Consider the following 17,558-nt stretch of genomic DNA (forward strand, 5'->3'; position numbering starts at 1 on the left):
TTGGACATCGGCTATTAGAATCACAGCAGGAACACTTGATCTCAACAGATAATGATTCATTAAACTCTTATAAATGGATTTTATGATATCGGTCAAAATAGCATGAGACATGACTCCGAGATAGATCAAAGAGTCAGATATATCTGGATAATCTCTTAGCGAGATAGCCGGAAGAATGACTATATAATTTAAAGCTCGGTTTATAGGATAGATTAGTTCAATAGTCAAGATATAATGAGGAAAATGAAATATAATCAAACTCTGTATAGTCTTAAATTACATGACGTCTGTTTAATGGATGAATAATGAAACGTCCACTACTCTATTACTTTTAATAAGTAAATTTATTTATTTTTTATTAATTATTATGTAACAGTTGATGTTTAATTATTTTCTATAATTTTAGTTAATCTATGTCTTGATTTTGATTATAACTCAAAATTCTTGCACATGATATTTTTCATTAAATTGAATGAATATATATATATACATATATAATGTGTGATTGATACATAATTTTAAAAGTTTATCAACACGCATATATAAGAATATCTACAATAAATTATATATATTAAAATTTTATAAAATTACCATAATTAGAAATATTTTAACATACTTATCATTTATTTGTAGGTACAAATAATTGTCTTATTTATTTTTTTTGTTTGACATATTATCAAAAGCAAAATTGATATATTTTGTATATAAAAATTTATTTAAAATGAATGAAATTATTTTAAGTTTGATTTATTTATTAAAATTGATAATTATTGTTATGTGTTTTTAAAAAATATTTAAATCAACATGTTGAATTGAATAACCGAAGTTTAGTTGTACTACTGACTTATTTATTGTCTTTCATAAAATCAATATGTAAAAATATTATATTGAGATAGAGAAATATTTGATATAAATAAAAAGTTATTCGTGTTCAATTGTTAGATCAAATAAAGTTTAAAAAATCACAATAATAAATTACAAAATACATAGAGTTCTGTTAAAAAAATTTACAACTGATCATATAAAATAAATCTACAAGATTCTGTGAAAATATTTAAAAATCTATGTATTATGCAAAAATAAAAGTTTATAAACTTCACAACACTCTGTTATTTAAACAAAAAAGTCAGCAAATTTTTCAACGAATACACACCTAACAATTTCTATTTGTGATTTTAAACTTGAAACCATGAGAAACATAAGAGTCGTCCAATTATTTGATTATGCATGATTCATCATAAAAGAAGACTCGTTGACTCGTGTTTGCGGACATGAGATTTCACCAACTTTAAACATATCTTTTTTATTTCAAATTGCAGTATATATATGAGTAGGTCTCTTGTGAGACGATATCACAAATCTTTATCTGTGACACAGATCAACTCTATTAATATTCATATATATATATATATATATATATATATAGACACACATACGTTGTATCATTGGGTGCGGATCGAGTTTTTGTATGTAATATGAATAAACTTATATTTTACAAGTTAATTATTGTAAGGTTACATAAATCCAAATAATAATCAAACGACGACAAGAATCAGTGGTTATTGGGTTAAGAGGATACGTGTACTTGTCCATCATTCCCAATACCCTCAACGAAAGTAGACAAATCACGTAAATACAAGTTGTCTTTTTAAATAATAAATAAATCCTCTCGGCTTTCTAATTATCTATTTACATATGCACGAAAAATACACACACATATGAATACTCCCCGATCTTTTCAACGTGTCTCACTAAACTACTGTCGATTTACCAAAACTTAGGTCCCATCTCCAATCTAGCATCAAATAGAAGATATACACAAATCACTGGGCCCATGAAATTCACTCAGCTCGGTGTTTGAACTCGGCTCGATTCTTGACTCAACTCTCGACTGCAGCTCTCCAAGTCTCCGTTGGCGGCCATGCTGCTGCTCCCGGTCTCGCATGGTATTCCTCCACTTGTAGGGGACCTGATGCTTATAGTTAGTATCCTTTTCAAATAGGCTAGCCCGTTGCCAGGTGACCTGAACCCGGCAGGGCACTGGGCCGAATCGTCCTCCGACTGAACCCTCCTGGGGGGAACTTCTATTCTCACAGCCACCAAATCTAATCCTTTCCTCCTAGCTGTCCCGCCAACTTCATCTTGCTGGCATGGTGGGACCGGGTTACTTTTCGAGCTCGAACCAGGTTCGGGCACATTTACATCCTTAAACTTTCCATTTACGGTGAGAACTGGGTTCAGCTGATTCACCACTTGTTCGACCGGAGACCGGCATAGGGGACAAGTGGAGTGGGAATGGAACCACATATCAATACACTCTGTGTGAAACGAATGGCCGCATTTAGGAAGGTGGCGGGCAACCTCGTTCTCCTCGAACTCGGACAAGCACACGGCGCATTCGGAGGGAATCCCAGTCTTGGAGGAGTGAAGATAAACCGGGAGTGAATCCAGAACCGCCTTCTCGAGGCCTCGGTCGCCAACTGACACGGCATATTGGTTTTCAGTCAGCAGCACGATCTGGGGCCGACCCCCGCTGCGCCTCTGACGGCGACGCTGGAGCTGGCGGCGGCGGAGGTGGATTAAGTACCATCTGGCGTAGAGGTGGAAACCCACCATGAAAATAATGACGGCAAATAGTATAACAATGGCGCTGAGCATTATTTTCCCGCTCATGGCGTACCCTCTTCCCGCCTCAGGCTTCATACGGAAATCCGTATCCATATCCGCCATTAAAGAGAGCTTCAGCAAGAGAAAAAAGAGAAGAGAAACAAAAATAGAAACCCTCGTGAAAATAAAATCGACAACAACTGAGAATAACAGACAAAGTTTCGGGTTTATATGCGAGGAAAAAGAAGAAGAAGAGGAAACTTCTTGTTGGTTTCTTCGAAAGTGCACCGCTCTGCTATGTGGGGTCCAAAAGACTTGCAACAGACGCCGGGGTTGACGCGGGATTGTGAAATGACGGGAAAGGGCATGAGTGTGGACGGGCTCTGTGGCGGTTATATACATTGATCGATGTTACATTCGGGAGACATGGGAAAATTTATTATCTAGTCAAGTTGGGTTGAACATTTTGAAATTATAATTACTCCTTTGTTGTCTAATAGGGTAATTTTTGTGGATAATTATAATTATAATTATTTTAATAAAAATATTTAAATTTGAATTGGATAAGTTTAGTTTTTAATTGAGAGACATCTTGGCTTGGCTTATAATTCCATTCCATATATCAGTTGCTGGATTTTTTTTTTGGGTATGTTTTTTGTGAGACGATCTCACGAATCTTTATCTGTGAGACGGGTCAACTCTATCGATATTCACAATAAAAAATAATACTTTTAGCATAAAAAGTAATATTTTTTCATGCATGATCCCAAATAAGATATCTGTCTCACAAAATACGACTCGCGAGACTGTCTCACACAAAATTTTGCCTTTTTTCAAGTGAATATTTCATGGTCATTCTACGTTTGTGATGTTTCCTTCGTGTCAAATTTTAAAAAAATAAATCTTTTATTTTGTGATGTTAATATAATGCATGTCGTATTGTGTTTTCGAGTTCCCAATATAGGTGTAATAGTTATTAAAACAGTTTTATAATCGGATTCGTGATCGATTGATCTACTTTAAAATAGCGGTTCAATCAATTAAATCGGTTCAAATGGATCATTGGAAAGAAAAAATTGTTATACTATATATAATAATAATCTAATATATTTTTAATATTTTAAATATTTATATAAATAATAAAAATATATATTTATCAAAGTTTAAAAAATCAAATAAACTCTAATAATATTAACAAAGTTCAAATTCAAAATAATCATATACAAGACCACAAAAAAAATTAATTAAATTAAAAAAAAAGTGAACAGGTCCGACTGATTTTTGACCTGTTAAACGAATTTTGGGTATTATCCGGACCGAACTCGTGATCGATTTTCTGTCGAACCAGTCGGTACTTGAATGTTTTGGTTGAAACTGCCTTTGTACTAACCAGTGTTTTTATAACCACTGGAAGATTCAATTATAACATGCAAGCAAGGAATAAATATATGATGATAAAGGATACTAAAAAAATCAATTTTGGGTGTTGAAATTCCCGTATGAACGGTTTGAAAATTATTCGAATAAGTTGAATGGGTTTTCATTATTGATGATGACCCGATGAATCGGATAAGAGCTTGGTGGACGATTGCACCGGGTCGAGTTGATGAGCTGAAGATGATTTCTCAGGCACCTAAAAATGCACTTTCAAGGAAGCAAAAACGTTAATGGGCGCCTGAAGATTCTCCGGCGTGACCACTCCGACACTCAAGTTAGTCAATTGTTATATGGAGAATTTTGTAATAAATGTTGTAGGCGATATATAAGTGAATGAGAATCTTTAATGCTAAACCAACCTGATGTTTATAATAAGAAAGTCAATGATGACCTTGTTTTCAGTGTCCAACCACTACTCATGAGGGTATGGCTGCCCAAGCTTTCTGCTTTCACTGACACTGCTGGGTCTGACAATCCATGCTTGTTTTGATTGAGTTCGGTCACTTTTTATTCGCTAAAGGATCGCTTAATGATGACCAATCCATGATGCCACATACTTATGACTTAAATTATGTCTCATGTACTGGAATGCCCGAGTTCTATCCTCCTGGGCTCCCAAACAGAAATATCCTTGATACTCAAGCTTCCTAGTTGCTCGGATAATCTGCTGGCAATATCCCTAGAGCTCTCAGCTATCTGGGCTCAAAACCGATGATGATCCAAGAGAATATAGGATATTTCCCGGGGTATCACCACTCCTTCCCTCAAATAGTCGGGTTAGAGTTCTACTCATTGTCCCAAATGTCCAGAAAAATGAGTTTTGGCGGGAAACTCAACGGTTGTAGGGCTGATGTGAGCCTGACGTAAGCCCTAGTACTCGAAAGGTCGGATGTCACTTCGAATTCCATACCAGTCTGTTCACTTTACTTGGCACAATTTTTGTAAGGTCCAAAATTAATACGACGTAATTCAACTGCATGCAAATCTAGGAAATATGAAAAATGATTAATCAAACGAATTTAATGGCATAAATTAGTTGTGACATGCATGATTATACGTTAAATAGGATTTTATTGTCATTATGCATAAAACTGTATTTTTAAGGATTATTCGAGTTGCGATCGAGGAACGGAGACCGAGGGCTGAAAAATGAAAAATGTTTTTATTAAATAATTGTTTTTAATTATTTAAAATATGATTGATGTTTTTTCATATTTTTAAAAATAAGGGGTTTTTGAGGTGATTTTATACGTCGGGACGTAAATTTTATCGGTGTTGGTTTTTCAACAAAAATGCAAACGTTTTGACAACTCGGCTAATAAATTCACAAATTTTATTAAACAAAATAATTTTTATATTTTAATTAAGCACTAATGGCTCTAATTAACCTCCTTAATGGGCCAAGGCTTGATTAGTGTTTTAATTAAGATATATAATGTACAAAAACCCTTCCCCCACTCACATAAACTCACGCCCACTTTTTCAATTCAATACAAACTCTTCTCTTCAACCAAAACACAGCACACACGTGATTCTCCTAGGGCAAAGCTTCGGTTTCTTTGAAGAAAATTCAGCCTAGTCTCCTACGTCAAAGTTTTTCGCATCGCAATCGAATATTCGTGCGTTTAAAACTCAAAGGCACGCCATACATCTCCTTTTCTCATCTATCACATCGTAATATTGTTTTAAATTATGTTTGTATGAAAATCATGACATCCTCATGAATGTTTTCGTATTATTCCATACACATGTGATGAACTCATGAATTTATGTCCCAAAACATGTCATATTGTTGCACTAAGGCGCTGCCATCCTAAGACACCAATAAGGACCGAGTTTTAAATGGTTAAGGGGCCTGGAAACACTCACACCACGCTGCACACACACGGAATAGAGCTTGAGCGAATCATGGTTGGTATGGGTGCACTAGGGTTCGGTATGTGAGAGCCACGGGTTGCGGCTGGACCAGGGCTCGACGTGGGCTAGTGCAGGTCATGGTTCAGGCATAGGTCGAGTCCTAGGAGGCCTAGGACTCTTGGGAGATAGCCATGGAGGAGCCCGCACATAGGGGTGCACTCCCCTTGCTTGCGAGTTGCTGCATACAGCAGCGTGAAGAGTTTTGGGAAGGCTTGGGCGGGCTTTCAGCGTTCAATCAGGGTCTGGTGAGGGTCTAAAAGGCAAGGGCTCGGTGGTGGTCCGGGTAGAGAGGATTCCGAGTCAAGGGAAGGAGTCCATGGGTTGTAGGGCTCTCGGCCGCAGCTTGTACTCGGGAGTGTGGCTTCGGTTTCGAGCTAAGGGTCAATTCCTTGGGTGCATAGGGTCCAGTAGGGTCCATATAAGGTCTAGGAAGGGGCTGGCTTGGGGTGGTTTGGGTGCGGCTCGAGGGAAACACAAGATGGCTCGAGGGATGTTGGTGAGGGTTCGGTCTAGGGTTTTCAAAGGGCTAAAGCGTTCTAACATGGCTCACGGGAGGTCAAGTCATGGTTCACGAGGGCCAAATAATTATTAAAAGTCTAACTTTTTAATTTATGAATTTTATATTAAAGTTTGAAATTATTCGGGATTAAAACGCATTAAAAACGAATAAGTAAAGAGAAATTAAAAAGTATAGTATTTAAGCTAAATAAAATTTTGGGAAAATTACTTTAAGCTTAAATAATTATTTGGGACATGTTAGAGTAAAAGAAATGAAGAAATAATCAAATTCGAGGAATTTTACATCTAGGGGTAAAACGGTAATTTTACACTCGAAGATTAGTAAACGTCATGGCAGTGCCCTGAATGCTGTTTTATATGCTGATATGATTATTTCAAATGTTTATGAATTTTTATACGTTAAATTATGGTTTTTAAATGTTTATGGAAAGATGATTATTTATGGAATTTTAATGAAACGGTAAAGTTAAAAGTTATGTTGCATGCTTGTTTTTAAAAGAAAATGATATTAAATGCATGATTTTTATAAAGTGATGGAAATGTGAAATATTGGAGGAGGTGAAGTAATTGTGACTATTGAGGATATGTGTAATGCCCGAGATTTGAGGTGTTGTTAATCTAAAATGATTCGTTAATTAATTGATGAGAGTATAGACGAAACGGATCAGATTAGGATATCCGAAAAGGAGATTGAATTATGAATTGAAAATGATACGACATGGAAGAGGACATGGGATAGCATGAACAAAGGTTGAAAACCAGTAGGCATCACGCACATGCGCGGAGAAAGGCGCGCATATGCGCGAGACGTGCAGTATGCACATTGAGCCACTCGTCCTTTTGCATGTGCGTGGATGTATATATATATATATATATATATATATATATACCTTGCAATTCTTCAGAACAAGAAAAACGAAGGGAGAAACGAAGAAAGGGAAGGAAAATCCCGACGCCTTTTATGAGAAATCCGCCCGTCCTATTTTGAATCCGACTTCGGTATTGAGTTCCTATCGACGTAGGCTACAACTGGACGTAAGTTTTGCTACGTTTTGATATGATTTGAAATTAAGGTATTGTCAAAATCTGATATGATTCATATATGATGTTCTTGTTATGTTAGACATCGTATAATCGAAACCGGACTGGAGAACAGATACCATATGAAATTGTTATGATTTTCGGAGTAGTTTTGGAGTCGATTTGATATCAGAACTGAATTGTTATCGATTATGAGGTGTTGGAATTGATATCTGACTGATATGGTAGTGCTGTATATATTGAAATTATGATATTATATTGTTGAAACAGAATTTGATTGAATTCTGACTATATCCAGTATTGATTGAGTGGTGTATTGATGCCGTACCCTCAATATTGTTATTGTCAGATTGAGTATTGACAGGCTTTGAGTTCGAGACTTCGACAAAGTCAGAGTATCAGAAAGAAAGGTATAAATTAATGTTGAGTTGGGATTGCACAACTCGAGTGAGGTTTGACTCGAGTCTCCCTAAATCACATACTTTAGTTTATTGCATTGATACTTGTAATTGATGAGATTGATTTGTATGGTCTATTGATTCATAGGTGCACATAACCCGAGGACCAGCTCTTCTACTTTTCCGCATTTATGTTTATGATTTACGTTAAAGATTTTTAAAACCATTTATTTATGTTTTTTGAGTGGTTTTTGAGAGGATGATATTTTAGCAATATTTGAAAAGATTATTTTTAGGTTTGGTAAAACGTTTGACGAGTTCATGTTTTGACTATTTCCTTTGATTTTCAAATACTAGTTGGTTGTTTTATTTTAAAAATGATGAAAAATATTTTATAAATTGGTTAAAGGGTTCGGCCGATTCAATAGTTAGGTTTTTTTATAAAAAAATTCTAGTACTTTTTAAAGCAAAACGAATAGTGGACGTTTCAATTTTCAACGAGCATCCTATCCATCTAGTCTTTTCTAGATCAACGGCTCGGATTGAATGACCGATAGTTATATAAAACCACCGACTCCTCCCATTTCCAACTTTTCCGCTCTTACTTTTTCCTCAATCCTTTTCGTGTTTCTGGCGTGCTGTGCTTCTTCTCCGGCGACTGCTGTTTTTTCCGTCAAGCTTCACTATCCTCGAAATTATTCCTCTCTCTTAATGCCAAACTTTACTTCCTCTACTTCTGGAGCAAATGCGCGCGGCTCGTCAGGGTATGAGTCTGCAGTGGCATGCTCTGATTCACCGTCCCCTTCTGTGAAAAACCCGCTTCCTCTCGTTTCTCAAAAAAACCAAAAGCACAAAGAACCAAACCCACCCCATCTGTCTCTTCCCGAGCGTCTAAGAAGGAGAAAAGCAAAGCATGGGCTCTCAGCCCACCTTCTTCTGACACCCCGAGTGTTCTCTGGTTTTCCACCATGGAAAGTACTCTTCGTCCTGGGGCTGAAGAAGATCTTAGGGCTTTATGATTTATCCCTCATTCTTTTCAAATCCGGCTTGTCGGTCCTTCCGATCGGGCGGACAAGCTCCCGAAGGGTTTCTTTACCTTCTTTAAGGAACAAGTAAATAGTGTTCTCAGATTTTCATCCCTTCCTTTTTCATTGAGGTAGCCCATTTCTTTGGTGTCTCTGTAAACCAACTCCACCCCAACTTGTTTCGTATAATGGCCTCAACTTACATTTTTTTTAAGATGCATAACCTCCTCATCAATCCCCTTGTCCTTCATTATTTTTTCGTGTGCTGGTTTGGGGATGATGCTTTTTCATGTTTGCGCGCTTGAAGAGCCGGTTTCTTGATGATATCCATTCCTCTCTAAAGGGATGGAAATGAAGGTTCTTCTATATCACTCTACCTTCCCTTCCCCAATGCTTAATTGGTTTCTACCTGGTCTTCCTACTCAGCCTGCCCTTACCCGAGCTTACAGATTCGAGGAACCCTTTACCCGGAGTTAAGAGCTTGTGGAAGGGAAGAATTTTCCGTCTTCTCTCCTCCTCTCCGAAGAGAACTTGCTGGCCTATGGGTTGAGTGCTCGAGCAGAGGACCCTATAGACAGGGTGATTGACGCGATTTCTGACTCAGGCACTCAACCTGGTAATTTATTTCCCTATTTTCCTTGCTTATTATTGATAATTGTTCTAATAACCTTGTTTTTTTCTTCCCCCTGCTTTTTTGACAGATAACTCGGAAATGAAATAAGCCTTCGCCAGAAGATGAGCCTCAGAGAAGAAGGTCGATGAAGAGAAAAAGGCAGCTCGGAAGGCGAGCAGAGAGGAAAAGGCTCTTTCCCAGGCTACTGCTACAAAGGGCCATGCTTTGGGTGCAAACCAGCCACTGGTTGAAACTCGGCTTGATAACGCCCCTGGGGAAGGCATCTCTTCCTCCCAATAGGGAGCAAATCCACCCAACTCTCCCGAGGAGCTTGAGGACCATATTCATCTTGTACGGAGGAAAAAAAAAGGCATATGCCGCCCCCGAGACGGTCCTGGTGAGTGATACCGAGGAAGGGGGTGAGTGCCCTTCCCGAGAAGCTTTTACGGGATTCTCCCTTCCGGGACAGACTCACTCCAATCCTCCTGAAGCTCGAGGTAATCTTTTCCTTGATGGGGTTTCTTCCACCGGGATTCGATTCCTGAAAGGGCTGATTTCTCCTGCGGAGGAGGCCTACCTCCGAGGGCTAGGTCCTAATCACAAGCTCTTTGAGGGTACTGCCCGAGCCCTGTCGGTAAGTCTTCCTTCTCAATATTCTCTTTTTTTGAATCCTCCTGCTCTTCATAGAGTCTTCAAATGCTGGTCTCTACCTATAAAAAAGTCTTTACCGTTGCCAAAAAAGAAGCGATTCGGGCTCGGACCCTTGAAACATTGCATCAGCAAGTCCAAGGAGAGTTAGAACGAGCCCGGCTTCTGCATGGTTATGCTGTCAACGGTCTGAGAACAGAGCCGGAGGTGGCCCAGGCAGAAATGAAGGAGTCCTGGGTAGCTAACGAAGCTGCAGTTGGGTCCCGGCACTTACTTTGGAGCTTTCCTCGTCAGAGGCGCAGATTGATTCTCTGACCAGAGAGCTTGATCGCTATAGGACCTGGGCCATTACGACCGAATCTTTTTCGGAGACCTTCATTCAGTCTAAAAGAATGGCAGGGCATCTTTCCACGAATCCTCGGAATTCAAAGTGGCGGTCGAAGACAAGGCGTAATCCTTCTTCAAGAAAGGCTTTGACAAATGCTGGTGTTGGAACATTTCATGTTTGCAATCTTGATATTGATGTTAACAAAACTTGTTTATTTGTTTCTAATGAGTTTACCTAAGTGCACAGAAACTGAAACTGATCAGGCTTCGAACTGATCAGTCGCCAATCTTAAACTGAAGCTATCAAGACACAAACTGAAAGTTTCAACTGATTGATCGAACTGAACCAGTACAACTGAAGTATTAAGAGTAATTCAACTGACTGTCCAGTTGATAGGTGGTTCAGCAGAAGACCTTCAGAAGCCCGGCCAGTGATGAAGTGTTCAACTGATGAAGAGCCCAACTGACCAGTTCGACTGAGTCAGTGAAATAAGTTCAGATGAGGAGTCAACTGATTTCACGTCACCTGTTCAAGACCAGTTCAGAACATCAGTTAGGAGCGAACCAATTTGCAGATATGACAAGCTTAATCAAGTTGTGCACAAAGATACAAAAGTTATTGTACGATCAAGGTACAATAAGAGACGTTGCAGCAGCGCTTAAAGCCAAATGTTCCAGATATCTATTTGGGGGAACAAATTCAAACTGCAACAGGTTCATTAACTGAGTCTCACTGTACGTTCAGCCAAACGCTTATATATAGAAGCCAAAGCTCAGTGAAGACGATGATGAGAGTTGAAGAGTGAAAAAATATAATGCAAAGAGCGCACGCACAATGATTATCATCTTTGAAGAAGCAATCAGCCCAGAGGGAACACTTCAACGAGTTATCAGTTTAGTTTAAGAATCATATTTCCCTCAGTGTGTGAGAACACTTTCGGGTAGTTTTCAGAGATCAGTTCTCACACACACACACCACCACTCAAATTTCGTCTTGCACAAAGACGTAAAACTTGTGTATGTAGTGTTTGACACACAGATGTTAAACAAGTGTTGACTGAAAGGTGATGCCTTCAGTCTAAACTAGGAGTTCAGTTAGGCAGTGGGTAAGTCCTAAGCTGGGTGGGTTATAACACTTGTTGTAATTAATCAAAGTCTTCTGGTGGATCCTACTTGAGGAGGTAGAAAGGGTGACGTAGGAGTAGTTCAGTCTCCGAACATCCATAAACATATCTTGTGTTATTTCTGTTTAACTGTTTATTTTTGTTCTTAACTGATTCGATCAGTTCAGCTGATATCAGTTCAGTTATATCCATAATTGAACTGATATAAGCCAGAACTTGACCCATGTAATTTTCATTTATTCAGTTGCAAAAGTTATAAAACCGATCAGTTTTCTTAACGAATGATTACTTCGAGTATTTTTCGCTTGGTTTGTAACAAAACTTGATTTAATTAATCGTTGTTTATATTCTTAGAACACGAGCTATTGTAGCTCATTGAGAATATTCGTGTCTTTGAAGCATCATATGTATTGGGTGCTCAAACGATCCTGATCCATCAATTGGTATCAGAGCTAGTTGTTCTAAAAAGGACATTTGAAAACTGATATTCTTTTTAAAATAGTTTTAAAAACCCTCTGATAATATTTATATGTTTGCCGTGCTATTTTGTTGTTTAGCTGTTTGCATGATTTTTGAGTTTAACTGATAGCAGGATAGCTAAACTGATCAACGGACAAGATTTCAGTTGCTAGCTTACCAGTTCAACTGATCAATAGACGAACCCAACTACCAACTGAAACTGATGAGTTAAGTGAAGCTTAATCATCAGAAGTGCCGCCGCTTCATTGCCATATCAGATCCTAGTAGTTGATCATTGCGGTTCAGCATCAGTTGAGTCCAGTTTGTATCAGTTAGACCAATTAGCCAGCACAGTGATCAAGTCCAAGGCAATTAGTTGTTCTTATGGCAAGAGAAACTCAAAATCGATGCAGCATTCCAAGCATTCTAGGCAACCAATTGTTGGTACACTCAGTTCTATTTTATATAAACTGACTGATACTTGATGTTATTTGATATTTTCTAAGTATAGTAGCAATTCCCTTACATAAGATGGTGTTATTTATATTAATAAAAGGGACGCTTAATGGATTAAATTAACATCACGTGTATGCAGTTAAGTTTCATGTAACTGAACTGATTTTTCCAGTTTATATGTTGCCTTAACTGCTTGAGTGTTTATTGATTTAATTTCTTTTTAAAATCGCCCGACGATTAAATTTTTGAGGGGGAGTTTTTGATTCAATTCTTGAAAGGGAGTTATTCTTTAAAACTGATTTTAAATTTGTTATCCCTCGAAATGAAAAATTGTTTTCAAATCATTTTATTCAGTTGTTGAGGGAGAGCTTTTCTTTCTACTATCCTTCGAACTGAAAGTTCTTTTATTGGCTTTAATGTTTTTAAACGTTGTTGATTCTCACAAAGAAAAAGAATTATTGACGGTTTAAATTTTATTTCAAATCGCTTTAACTGTTCACGTTTTTGTGATCATCAAAAAGGGAGAGATTGTTGGAATATTTCATTTTCGCAATCCTGATTTTATTGTTAACAAAACTTGTTTATTTGTTTCTAATGAGTTTACCTAAGTGCGTAGAAACTGAAACTGATCAGGATTCGAACTGATCAGTTACCAAGCTTCAACTGAAGCTATCGAGACGCAAACTGAAAGTTCCAACTGATTGATCGAACTGAACCAGTATAACTGAAGTATCAAGAGCAGTTCAACTGACTGTCCAGTTGATAGGTGGTTCAGCAGAAGACCTTCAGAAGCCCGGCCAGCTGATTAAGTGTTCAACTGATGAAGAGCAAAACTGACCAGTTCGACTGAATCAATGAAATCAGTTCAGCTGACGAGTCAACTGATTTTACATCACCAGTTCAAGACCAGTTAAACTGACCAGTTCAGAACATCAGTTAGTAGCGAACCGGTTTGCAGACATGACAAGCTTAATCCAGCTATGCACAAAGGTACAAAAGCTATTGTATGATCAAGGTACAATAAGAGACATTGCAGCAGCACTTAAAGCCAAATGTTCTAGATATCTATTTGGGGGAACAAATTCAAACTGCAACGGGTTCATTCACTGAGTGTCAGTGTACGTTTAGCCAAACGCCTATATATAGAAGCTGAAGCTCAGTGAAGACGATGATGAGAGTTGACGAGTGAAAAGATAAAATACACAGAGGGCACGCACAATGCTTATCATCTTTGAAGAAGCAATCAGCCCAGAGAGAACACTTCAACGAGTTATCAGCTTAGTTTAAGAAGCATATTTCCCTCAGTGTGTGAGAACACTTTCGGGTAGTTTTCAGATATCAGTTCTCACACACACACACCCCACCACCACTCAAATTCCATCTTGCACAAAGACGTACAGACACACAGACGTTAAACAAGTGTTGGCTGGAAGGTGATGCCTTCAGTCTAGACTAGGAGTTCAGTTAGTCAGTGGGTAAGTCCTAAGTTGGGTGGGTTATTACACTTGTTGTAATTAATCAAAGTCTTCTAGTGGATCCTACCCGAGGAGGTAGAAGGGGTGACATAGGAGCAGTTCAGTCTCCGAACATCCATAAACATATCTTGTGTTATTTCTGTTTAACTGGTTGTTTTTGTTCTTAACTGATTCGATCAGTTTAGTTGATATTAGTTCAGTTCTGTTCTGTCCATAATTGAACTGATATAAACCATAACTGATCCCATGTAATTTTCATTTATTCAGTTGCAAAAGTTATAAAACCAATCAGTTTTATTAACGAAGAATTACTTCGAGTATTTTCCGCTTAGTTTGTAACCAAACTCGATTTAATTCATCGGTGTATATATTCTTAGAACACGAGCTATTGTAACTCATTGAGAATATTCGTGTCTTTGAAGCATCATATGTAATGGGTGCTCAAACGATCCGGATCCATCAGCCGGGATCAATTCCTAAATACGGGACTTATTCATGCAGATAATAAGAGCTTCCCGGATTTTGACTTAGTCATTGCTTCGCTACCTAAAGAGAATAAAGAGGCAGGAGAGGAAGATGCACGTCCTGTCGAGGCATGGGGAATGATTCTTTAGTGACAGAATTGGAAGATCCTCCAGTTGTAGAGTAGGATTGTACTTTTTTTATTTTCTGCTTTTTTTATTTTATTTTCAGCCTTCGGGCTTTTGTTTAATGGAAACTTCTTTGCCCATTCTTATTTTTGTTAACACATTTAATTATCAATAAAATACCTTGTAAACTTTGTAAGAATCCAGGAAATCTCCAAGTGTTATCGGCCGATTGGTCCCTTCTCCAAGAATTTTGTTTTTCAATATCAAAACCTTTGAAAAAAATTTCTAGGTCTTGAAAAGTAGTCGGATTCTTTTGTCCTCAACAATTAGAATACTCCCAGAGCCTTATGCCTCTGGGTTTTAATAAAGTGCTGATGCCTCATGTCTCCCAGATTTTAATAAATTACCGAGGTCTCATGCCTCCCGGGTCTAGATAAAGTACCGGGGCCTCATTTCTCCTGGTTTTAATAGAGTATCGGAGCCTCATGCCTCTCGGATTTTAATAAATTATCGGGGCCTCATGCCTTCCGGGTCTAGATAAAGTATCAGAGCCTCACGCCTCCCGATTTTAATAGAGTACCGGGGCCTCATGCCTCCCAAATTTTAATAGAGTATCGGGGCCTCATGCCTCCCATATTTTAATAGAGTACCGGGGCCTCATGCCTCTCGGGTCTAGATAAAGTACCGGAGCCTCATGCCTCTCAGTTTTAATAGAGTACGGGACCTCATGCCTCCCGGGTTTTAATAGATTATCGAGGCCTAATGCCTCTCGGGTCTAGATAAAGTACCGGGGCCTCATGCCTCCCGGTTTTTAATAGATTACCTGGACTTCATGCCGCCCGGGTTTAGAAATAATGTTTCACACACTTTTTGAGAAGAAAAGAACTTCATTGTCACTTCAAGTAATAGGTACATTTCAAGCATAATATTTTTCAAATGAAAAGCATTCTAGTGTCTTTCAAAGATCGACCCTGTTTAACTTTTAAATACAACGCTCATGTACTGAGTTTTTTGATTACTTTGTAAGGTCCTTCCCACTTGGCTTTCAATTTACTTACTTCTCCAGCTGGATTGGATTTCTTTAAGACCAGATCACCAACTTGAAACTCCTAGGGTCGTACTCGCTGATTATAGGCTCTGACAACTCTTCCCCTATACGATTTCATTCCGATAGCACCCCTCTCCCTTTTTTCTTCTACTGGATCCAACTCTTGAGCCCGGGCCATGTCATTTTCTCTCGGGTAAGTTTGAATTTGGGCTGAAGTTTGTCCGATCTCTGCTGGCAACATGGCTTCGGATCCATAAACAAGACTAAAAGGAGTTTCCCGGGGAACAGTCCGTGGAGTGGTTCGGTAAGCCCATAGAACACTGGGTAAATCTTCTACCCAGTCCTTCCCAATTCTTTGCAGCCTGACCTTTAAAGCTTGAACAATTACGCGATTAGTGACTTCTGTTTGTCCGTTGGCCTAGGGATAGGTAACTGATGTGAAAAATTGGATAATTTTCATTTCTTTGCACCCGTATGTAATCTTTCCTCCTTGAAATTGCCGGCCGTTGTCTGATAGCAGCTTTATGTGGAGTCCAAACCTGCAAACAATGTTTTTCCATAAAAACCTTAGTACCTCAGCTTCAGTAATTTTGGCTAATGATTCGGCCTCCACCCATTTGGAGAAATAATCTACTGCCACCAACAAGAACTTTTTTCGTGCTCGGGCCATCGGGAAAGGACCAATGATATCCAGTCCCCATTGATCAAAGGGACGGGACACGCGAATAGGCTTCATGGGTGAAACCGGGTTATGGTTGAAATTACCATGTCTCTGGCATCCTTCACAAGTTCGGACCACTTCCCGGGCATCAGTGCTCATAGTGGGCCACCAAAATCCAACCAAGAATGCTTTCCTGGTGAGTGCTATAGAACCAAGGTGGTCCCACAACAGCCCTCATAAATTTCTTTTAGAACATATTCAGCCTCTTCCCCGGCCAGACATTTTAACAGAGGACCCTGGAAAGATCGTCGATATAATTCTCCACTGATAATACTAAAGTGGGGTCCTTGCCTCTTAATTCGTTGAGCTTGCTGGGGATTCTCGGGTAATTGGTCCCTTAGAAAGTAGTTGAGTAGAGGGGTCATCCAAGAGTCTCCCTGAATAACGACCAGGCTAGTTTCTATGGATGAAAATAGTCGGGTACTTTGAATAACACCCCCTTCTCCCTCATTTGTCAAAGAAGAAGCCATTTTGGCCAAAAATTCAGCTTCAGCATTTTCCTCCCTAGGGATCTGCTCCACACTCCAATCAGTAAAACATTCAGATAGCCCCTGAATAACCCTCAGATACCCTTTCATTCTTCCTTCACGTACTTCATATAAGGCTTTAATCTGTTGGATGATCAGCTGAGAATTTGAATAGATAATGATCCGGGTGGCTCCAGCCTCCCGGGAAGTTTTCATTCCCATTACCACATACCCATACTCAGCTTCGTTATTTGACGCCTGGAAGTCCAGTTTCATAGCCAGTTCCACTTTTTTCCCAGTAGGTGAAACGAGAAAAATTCCTACTCCATTGTCCTCTTTACTTGTCGCCCCATCCACAAATACTCTTCATACCTCCTCTTGCCCTGGTTGTGCCATTTCTGTGAGAAAATCAGATAGAGCCAGGGCCTTTATAGCAACTCTTGGCTGATACGTGATGTCATAGTCTCCCAACTCGATTGTCCATTTAACCAGTCTTCCTGAGATATACGGGTTAGTTCCACAAGGAACTGTTGGTAAGGACCACAATAGGGTGTGATAAGAAATAATGTCTCAGCTTCCTTGCAGTTATCACTAGGAGAGATGCTATTTTTTCCAACTCAGTGTACCTCAACTCGAGCCCCCTCAACGCATGACTCACATAGTAGACCGGCCTCTGATCTGTTCCT

The 17,558-nt window shown here is 38.9% G+C and overlaps 1 protein-coding gene across 1 annotated transcript; it reads right to left on the minus strand.

Moving 5' to 3' along the window:
* Window positions 1–1,461: 1,461 nt before the first annotated feature.
* On the minus strand, window positions 1,462–2,827 carry LOC142543328 (RING-H2 finger protein ATL64-like). The gene has a single exon (XM_075650525.1). It carries the CDS (start codon window positions 2,728–2,730, stop codon window positions 1,846–1,848), a length of 885 nt encoding a protein of 294 aa, XP_075506640.1. The 5' UTR covers window positions 2,731–2,827; the 3' UTR covers window positions 1,462–1,845.
* Between the last annotated feature and the right edge of the window lie 14,731 nt (window positions 2,828–17,558).

Source organism: Primulina tabacum, chromosome 4 (genome assembly GCF_025594145.1).
Source record: "Primulina tabacum isolate GXHZ01 chromosome 4, ASM2559414v2, whole genome shotgun sequence".
Classification (NCBI taxonomy): Eukaryota; Viridiplantae; Streptophyta; class Magnoliopsida; order Lamiales; family Gesneriaceae; genus Primulina; species Primulina tabacum.

Coding starts and splice junctions, on each gene's coding strand:
- LOC142543328 (XM_075650525.1), bottom strand. CDS start 2,730: ATGGCGGATATGGATACGGATTTCCGTATGAAGCCTGAGGCGGGAAGA.